At 39.7% G+C, this 9,607-nt stretch overlaps 1 protein-coding gene across 1 annotated transcript; it reads right to left on the reverse strand.

Annotated features, from left to right (window-relative positions):
* Positions 1-4,451: 4,451 nt before the first annotated feature.
* On the reverse strand, positions 4,452-5,454 carry LOC122909551 (olfactory receptor 7A17-like). Its single transcript, XM_044253830.1, has one exon. The coding sequence runs from the start codon at positions 5,424-5,426 to the stop codon at positions 4,452-4,454; it is 975 nt and encodes a 324-aa protein (XP_044109765.1). The 5' UTR covers positions 5,427-5,454.
* Between the last annotated feature and the right edge of the window lie 4,153 nt (positions 5,455-9,607).

Below are 9,607 nucleotides of genomic sequence, written 5' to 3' on the forward strand. Positions count from 1 at the left end.
AGCACTCTCTTTTCCTGCTCCTCTGCTGAAAACCCCTTTGATATGTTCTAATTTCACTGGACCTAATTTCATTAGGTCCCCCAGTCCCTTCCTCTGTCTCATCCAATGAGTCTTCCATTTCCACCACATATTGTCATCAATGATGCCTGTGTTGCTGGGTCCAATGGACACTTCTCTTTTGAGCACACTACATAAATTAATTATAAATGAATCTACCAAGTCTCAGGTGACCTCAGAAAATGTTCTCTGGTTTCATTCTCTCTGGTCCTCTCCTAAATAATTGCTGAGCTCTGAGACTCACCTGGGTGGGATTTATGAAATGAAAGTCTCTGTGTGGAGGTCCCAATTCTTCCCTGGATCGTTGATTATGGAGACCAAAGCTCTGTTCCCAGACAGAATGGCAGGAAGCAGTGAAGCATGGGTCCCCCAGCCAGACTTAGGAACACAAAAGCAAAAACCATGTGCTGTCCAGTCCAAGGCTTCACTTGCTGAGGTTCCGCAGCAGACCAGACACTTGGAGCTCTCTATGTCTGCTCATTAGGCACTGTTTCCATTGTGACTCCCACCTCAGAGCACTGTGTTCCCCCTGTGGCACTGGTCTGGAGAGAAAGGAAACTTTTCCTGCGGATGCTTCTCGTGGGAGACCAGATTAGAAGTCAAGTGAATCCAATTCTGTATTCCTCTTTCTCATGACCTTACCTGCCTTCCAGAGTTCTAACCTCGTGGCACTTTCCCTTAATTTTGAGATGATATTGAATTTATTTAGTTGAGGGTTTGATTTACCTTTTATAGCTTCGGGATGCTAATAAATGAGCGATGTGACCCTCTTCATTTGTGGTTTGGAAAGAAAAGTCTAAGTACTCGCCCTAGAGACTAAAACAAATTTTGCATTTGATTCTCCAAAGCGTGGGCTCCTGAGTTGACATCAAACATACCTCTGAAAAGGACTTTTAGTAGGCAGAATAAAATCACCAAATATTTCCACATCTTAATCTACAGAATCTGTGGATATGTCTTGTGTCATGGCATAGAAGAATTGAGGTTGCAAATGGTATTAACATTACTAGTCAGCTGACCCTAGCATAAAGTTATTCTGATTATCCAGGTGGACCTGATAGATCAAAAGGGTCCTCCAACTGTGGAAGAGGAAGGTAGAAAATTTGGAGTCACATAGAGATTTTGAGATGTTATGTTGCTGACTTTGAAGATAAAGGGAGGGCACATGAGTCAGGGTTTAAAAGTGGCTCTACAGTTGGAACAGGTGAGAAAACCTCTTCTCCCCAGACCTCCAGAATGAACTCTTCTCAACAGACAGAGTGACTTTAGCCCAGGGAGACCTATTTCAGACTTGTGACTTCCAGAACTATCAGAAAATAAACAAATTTGTTTTCAATCAGCAGCATGGTCTTTTGTTACAACCATACAACAATCTAATCCAGACATTAATCCAATAACACTTTGTTCAAGGGAAATAATTCAGCCTTGGTTTTATTTATTTATATTCTCTTGGATAAGGTTATACCGTGTTGATGTCCTACTTCGAGTAGAAAAAGGAATCTGAGGTCACTTTCGAGTTGTTCAACCCTAGCAGCTGGTACAGAAAATTTCCCATGCCATGAGCCATGCTGACTTGCAGCTATTAACATAGAAAAAGTGAATCCTTAAGGCGATTTCTTCTCTTTTAAATCTTTGTGTCTAATTTTTTACATACTTTAACTTTCACACTAATCTAAATATTCATTATTTTCATTCTTATCCTCTCCCAATTTCCTTCAAGTTTATCTGTGACAGAAAAGATCAACAATAATGGGTCTATGTGTGTGCATATGAGCACCCATATGTATAAAAATGCACATTACATACACCTCCCCATTGAAGATTTTTGTAGAGATCTACAAAATATGAACACACCATTGTTTATTAGCCACAATATCTCTCTGAAATTAGTTTTGTTATCCCCATATTATCTTCAGAAATAAGAAAACTGAGGCTCAGGGGCATTAAATTTTAATAAGTTATGGAACAAAGTAGTTAAAGCTTAGTGTGCACTTTCTGGAGTTATATAGACATAGAATTGTTTGGTATGTCCTCTCTGCATAAAACAGTATACTTTAAAAAAAAACATTTTTTACTGAAGTGTAGCTGACAAAAAGTTACATTTGTTTCTATTGTGCAACTTAGTGGTCCAACTGACAACTCTTTATGTTACACTGTGTTCACCACAAATGTCAAGCTTATACTTTAAATAGGTGCTGCTTGTTATATATTATTAGACTTCAGTGATACAGTTGAAAGGTAGGAGTCTAGAAAAGCATGGCTGAGAGTAGGTTCTACAGCACTGGCATAGCTGATTCACACTGAACAGGGATGGACAATATCTCTCCTAACAAGAAAGAAAGCAAAATGTCTATAAGAATATGGGAAAAATGAAATTAAATTAAGGTAATTCACCTTGGGCATGCTTGCTCTAAATCAGTATCTGGTGCTGATTGTATACTCAAAGTACTCTTTCCCAAAGAATGAACAATGCCCAACGTGAGTAGAAGATAGGAAATCATAAAAAAAAAAAAAAAAAAGAAAGAAAGAACTGCTTGTATTGTTATAAGAAGAAGGTTTTGAAATTTTGCATCATCATATTTAGGTTATCCTGACACCAAGAATATACATGGTCCATCTATTTGTTCAAACTTGTCTTTCCATCGGGCTCCACCAGGAGATACAAACTTGAACATCAGAGTTTGCAGTGTCTGTGGTAGACTTTCTGGACAGGGAGCTGACTGACAGAATAAAAGCAGGAAACAGGTTCAAAAAAACAAGAGTTTCTTTGTTGAGTAATTGCCTGACTTTAACATTTTGGTTGTAATGTAAGTGCCTGACCTGAAGCTTTTGATTTCTGAGGCATGCATTTCAAAGGTAGTCAGGTTGAATAACCACACTATCCAGTGTGGGACACAATTACCAGATAAGCCCTCCTGCTGTGCTGCCCCATCCCGAAGGACCTCTTCAAAAAGCCCTGGGAAAGCTCCATATTGACACATGATTGACACTGACTTTCCCCATTTAGCACCCAAATTCTAATCATATAAAAATCTCCAATAAAGTGTGAATCCACAAACTCCTAACCACTCTGGCCATGGACCCTTGAAAGACCCTCGGACCTCACCACCCAAGAATCGGACACCAGACTCCCACTGGATGCAAAAGCAAGAGGGTTTATTCTTCACAAACGCGCCTGTGGGCAGTCAGCAGCATCAGCTAGCTGAGCGCGCGGGCTTCAGGCTTACAAGCTTTTTTATAGGGCAAGAAGGGGTACAGGAGCAACAGCCCAGCAACAGGTTTTCTATTGGTGGGTTTTAAAACACAATAGGGGTTATCTGGGGTCACAGCTGTTAGTTTCTTCGGAATTCCTCGAGATGACCAGGCGGGACTCTAGAGGCTTTCAGTCCTTGTTCTCTCCCGGTTTTTGCAATAAGGTGGCAGGTGGTGGGAGGCTGTTTTTCAGCCAAGCAGTGACAGAAAAGCAAAAGAGCGGTTAGTTAATCTATGGCTGGGGGAAGGGTGTCTATATGCGGGGTCTTTCACCCTAATAAAGGTTGATCCCTCAGAGGGGCTCTGCCTCTCCCTCTCAAAGCATCTGTCCACCTCTGAGACCTCCCTGAATGGCCTTCGAGATCCTTCGTGCCCTCTAGGACCTGTGATTAATAATCCTGGTTTTGTTGGAGTTCTCTGATGGGTGCTGCTGAGGTGTGTCTTGCAGTCACAGTAAGAACCCAAGGTCTGGTCCAGCCAGAGCAGAGGCTCTGGTCAGGGAATCATCTGTGGGAATGTCCACAAGCACAAGGGTGTGGGAGAGTGCCTGGGCTTTCCTAGTCTGAGCATCCCTGCCAGGAGCCTGACACTTAAACATAACAGTATTAGAGTCCACCTTACCAGGAAGAGGATTGAGAATATGATGTAAAAAGCCTGACAGACTCAAGGTGAAACCTATGGTTTTGTTTTTTCATCTACAAATATTTTACGTGAAAGACTTAGTGGTCAAATGTAGTTATTTCCAAATGAAGGATGTAACTCATGACTATTCTTTGGGCAATCTAGGGAAAATTTACTTGGCATGATATAAATCATTTGAAATGAAATAGTTTTTAAGAAATCCAACTTGTACCATGTAAGATACAGAAATTCCCAGGCATTTGTGCAAGGTTCAGGAAAATATTGGGATTGTATAAAAGTGGGAAAAGTAGAATACTGTTGACATCACACAGAACAGAAGGTTAATAAGTGAGTTACTTAAATGTGTGGAAAACTTGAACTCAAAGAATTGGAAATTCCAGGAAACAAACAGAAGGTGCAGATTCCACTTTCCTAGTCGGATAAAAGAATAGTAGTTCCTGGCTATGAGACTGTGAGCCCTGAAATCATGGGCACTTCTTCAACCAAAGAATCATTGGCCTTTACATCACTGGAACCCCAGTGATTCTTTTCAGAGCCTTCTTTATGTCTCTGTTCCTCAGGCTATAGATGAAGGGGTTCAGCATGGGTGTGACCACCGTGTACATCACTGAGGCTACTGCACTTGCATGGGAGCTCTGGGTAGCTGCAGAGCTAAGGTACACTCCCAGGCTTGTACAATAAAATAAGGAGACAACAGAGAGGTGAGATGTACAGGTGGAAAATGCTTTATACTTGCCTTGAGCTGATGATATTCTACGTATGGAGGAAACGATCTTAGAATATGAATAAAGGATCCCAGCAAGGGGACCACCGCCAAGCAGCAGAATTCCCAAATTCATCACCATGTCATTAAGAAATGTATCAGAACAGGCATGCCCAACTACCTGGTTGAGTTCACAGAAAAAATGGGGGATTTCAACCTCTGTACAGAAGGACAGCCGCAACAACATCAAGCTCTGTAACAAGGAATTCAGAACACTGATGACCCAGGACACCAGAATCAGCAGTCCACAGAGCTGGGGTTTCATGATGACCGTGTAGTGCAAGGGGTGACAGATGGCCACGAAGCGGTCATAGGCCATCACAGTCAGGAGAAAGTCGTCCCAGTCTGCAAAAAGTATGAAAAAATACATCTGTGTGATGCAACCTGCATAAGTTATGACTTTGCTCTGAGTCTGGATGTTCCACAGCATCTTGGGGATGGTGCTGGAGGTAAAACAGATGTCTACAAAGGACAGGTTGGCCAGGAAGAAATACATGGGGGTGTGGAGGTGGGAATCAGAGCTGACAGCCAGGATGATGAGTACGTTTCCAAGCACAGTGATCAAGTACATAGAGAAGAAAAGCCCAAATATGAGGGGCTGCAGTTCTGGGTCCTCTGAAAACCCCAGAAGAAGAAACTCTGAAATTCCTGTACCATTGTCTGCTTCCATGTAGTGGTGGTGACTACAAGAAAAGAAGAAAAAAAAGAACATAAAAGTTTTCAAGCCTTCTTTTATTTATTTTAACCTTTATTTTTCATTTTTAAAGTTTTTCTTTAAGTGTCAGTTAGTTAACCAACGGTGTAATATTTGTTTCAAGTGTACAATACAGTGATTCAGCACTTCCATACCATGCCAGGTGCTCATCACAGGTCCCCTCTTTAATGCCCATCTTCCATGTCATCCACTCACCACCACCTCCCCTCTGGTAACCAGAAGGATGTTCTCTGTAGTTAAGAGTCTGTTTCTTGCTTTTTCTCCTTTCTTTTATTTCCCCTATTCTTTTTTTTTTTTCAATTTATTTTATTTATTTTCAGAAAAACATTATTCATTATTTTTTCACCACACCCAGTGCTCCATGCAAGCCGTGCCCTCTATAATCCCACCACCTGGTACCCCAACCTCCCACCCCCCCGCCACTTCAAACCCCTCAGATTGTTTTTCAGAGTCCATAGTCTCTCATGGTTCACCTCCCCTTCCAATTTACCCAAATTCCCTACTCCTCTCTAACGCCCCTTGTCCTCTATTCTTGTTTTGTTTTTTAAATTCCACATAGGACCAAAACCTTATGACACTTGTCTTTCTCTGACTAACTCCTTTCACTTAGCATAATACTCTCTAGCTTCATCCATGTCATTGAAAATGGCAAGATTTCATTTTGTTTTATGAATGAGTAATATTCCATGGATATATATATCACCCACATCTTCTTTATCATTCACCTATTGACTAACCTGAACTGTTTCCATAGTTTGGCTATTGTGGATAGTGCTGCTAAAAACATTCCATGCACGTATGCCTTTGAATTAGTATTTTGTATTCTTTGGATAAATACCTGGCATTGAAATTGCTGGATCATAGGGCAGTTCTATTTTTAACTTTTTGAGGTAATTCCATGCTGTTTTCTAGAATGGCTGCACCTTTTTGCATTCCCCAAAAATGGCAAGAGTGTTCCCTTTTTCCACATTCTCACCAATGACTCTTATTTCTCATGTTGTTGATTTTAGCCATCCTGACAGGTGTGAGGTGATACTGCTGCCTTATGACCCTGCAATTGCACTACTGGGTATTTACCCCAAAGATACAGATAAAGTGAAAGGAAGGGCCATCTGTACCCAATGTTCATAGCAGCAATGACCACAGTTGCCAAAGTGGAAAGAACCAAGATGCTCTTCAATGGATGAATGGATAAGGAAGATGTGGTCACTATGAAGTATTATGCCTCCATCAGAAATGATGGATACCCAACTTTTGTATCAACATGGATGGGACTCAAAGAGATTATGCTGAGTGAAATAAGTCAAGGAGAGAGAGTCAATTATCTTATGGTTTCACTTATTTATGGAACATAAGTAATAACACAGAGGACATGGGGAGATGGAGACAAGTGGGTTGGGGGAAATTGGAGGGGGAGATGAAGCATGAGAGTTTGTGGACTCTGAGAAAAAAACTGAGGGTTTTGGAATGGAGGAGGTGGGAGGTTGGGTGAGCTTGGTGGTGGGTATTATGGAGGGCATGTATTGCATGGAGCCCTGGGTGTGGTGCATAAACAATGAATTCTAAAACACTGAAAAGAAATTTTAAAAATAAATAAATAAATTTTTAAAAAATCAGTGCACAGGAATCAGTTGCATTTCTATACACTAACAACGTAACTGAAGAAAGAGAAATTAAGGAATCAGTTCCATTTACAACAGCTCCAAAAACCATAAGATAACCAGGAATAAACCTAACAAAAGAGGTAAAGGATCTGCACTCTAGAAAATCAGAACTCTTATGAAAGAAATTGAAGAAAACACAAAAAAATGGGAAAAATAATCCAAGCTCATGGGTTGGAAGAATAAACATGTAAAAATGTCTATGCTGCCCAGACCAATTTACACTCTCATTGCCATCCCTATTAAAATACCATTTTCATTTTTCAAAGAGCTGGAACAAACAATCCTAAAATTTGTATGAAACCAGAAAATACCCCTAATTGCCAAGGGAATAATGAAAAAGAAAAACAAAGCTGGGACTCCCATGTTGCTTGCTTTCAAGCAACATTACAAAGCTGTGATCACCAAGATAGCATGGTACTGGCACAAAAACAGACACATAAACCAATGGAATAGAATAGAGTCAGAAATGGACCCTCAACTTTATGGTCAAATAATCTTCAACAAAGCAGGGAAAAAAATCCAATGGAAAACGATAGTCTCTTCAAAAAATGGTGTTGTGGGGGAGGCGCCTGGGTGGCTCAGTGGGTTAAGCCTCTGTCTTTGGCTCAGATCATGATCTCAGAGTCCTGGGATCAAGCCCCACATCGGGCTCTCTGCTGAGCAGGGAGCCTGCTTCCTCCTCTCTCTATCTGCCTGCCTCTCTGCCTACTTGTGATCTGTCTGTCAAATAAATAAATAAAATCTTTAAAAAAATGGTGTTAGAAAAATTAGACAGTTATATACAGAATAATGAAACTAGACCATTCTACTACATCGTATACAAAGATAAACTATACATGGATGGAAGACCTCAATGTGAGATAGGAATCTGTCAAAATCCTAGGGGAGAACATAGGCAATAACCTCTTTGACCTTGGCCATATAACTTCTTTCATGACACGTTTCTAAAGGCAAGGGAAGCAAAAGCAAAAATGAACTTTTGGGATTTCCTCAAGATAAGCTTTTGCACAGCAAAGGAAACAGTCAACAAAGCTAAGAGGCAATCAACAGAATGTGAAAATATATTTGCAGATGACATTTCGGATAAAGGGCTGGTATCCAAGGTCTAGAAAGAACTTCTCACACTCAAAAAACAAATAATCCAGTTGAGAAATGAGCATAAGACATGAAGAGATGCTCCTCCAAAGAAGATATACAAATGGCTAGCAGACACATGAGAAAATGTTCAACATGGCTAGCCATCAGGGGAATATAAATCAAAACCACAACAAGCCCCTCGGGTTGTTTTTCAGAAGTGGTGGGGGGTGGGAGGTTGGGGTACCAGGTGGTGGGTATTATAGAGGGCACAGATTGCATGGAGCACTGAGTGTGATGAAAAAATAATGAATACTGTTATGCTGAAAATAAATAAATAAACACAACAAGACACCACCCTACACCAGTTAGAATGGCAAAAATTAACAAGGCAGGAAACTACAAATTTTGGCAAGGTTGTGGAGAATGTGGAACTCTCTTACACTGTTGGTGAGAATGCAAGCTAATATAGCCAATTTGGAAAACAGTGTGGATGTTCCTAAAGCTAAAAATTAGGGTACCCTATGATACATTGATTGCACTACTAGTTATTTACCCTAAAGATACAGACATAGTGAAAAAGAAAGGGGCACATGCACTCCAATGTTCATAGCAGCAATCTCCATGATAGTAAAACTATGGAAGGAGCCAAGCTGTCCTTCAACAGATGAATGGATAAAGATATATGATATAGATATAGATATAGATATAGATATAGATATAGATCTAAAATAGATAAAAATAGATACAGATATAAAAGAAAGATATATATGTGTTCATATATACAATGCAATATTACTCAGCCATCAGAAAGGATGAATATACACAACTTGCATCTAAATGGATGTAACTGGAGGAGATTATGCTCAGTGAAATAAGGCAAGAAGAGAATGACAATTATCATATGGTTTCACTCATATGTGGAACATAAGGAAGAGCACAGAGGACCACAGGGGAAGGGAGGGAAAACTGAATGGGAAGAAATCAGTGAGGGAGATGAACCATGAGAGACTCTGGACTCAGGAAAACAAACTGAGGGTTTCAGAAGGGAGAGGTGTTGGGGGATGTGGTAGCCAGGAGATGGGTATTAAGGAGGGCACATGTTGTGATGAGCAGTAGGTGTTATATGCAACAATTGAATCATTGAACACTACAACAAAAAGTAATGATGTTCTATATGCTGGATAACTGAACATAATTAAGAAAAATGAAAAAAATGCAAAAAAAAAGCTAAAAAGTAAAAATAAATAAATAAATACACAAAGAAAAATAAGTCCATACAATCCAATGACAGAGAACAATATATATATATAAATATACAATTATATAATAAAAGATATATATTTATATAAAATATGTATATTTATAATAAAATATATTGTATACATATTTATATATGTGTGTGTATATATGTATATATATGTAAAATCATATACCATT

Source organism: Neovison vison, chromosome 6, assembly GCF_020171115.1.
Source record: "Neovison vison isolate M4711 chromosome 6, ASM_NN_V1, whole genome shotgun sequence".
NCBI classification, from domain to species: Eukaryota; Metazoa; Chordata; class Mammalia; order Carnivora; family Mustelidae; genus Neogale; species Neogale vison.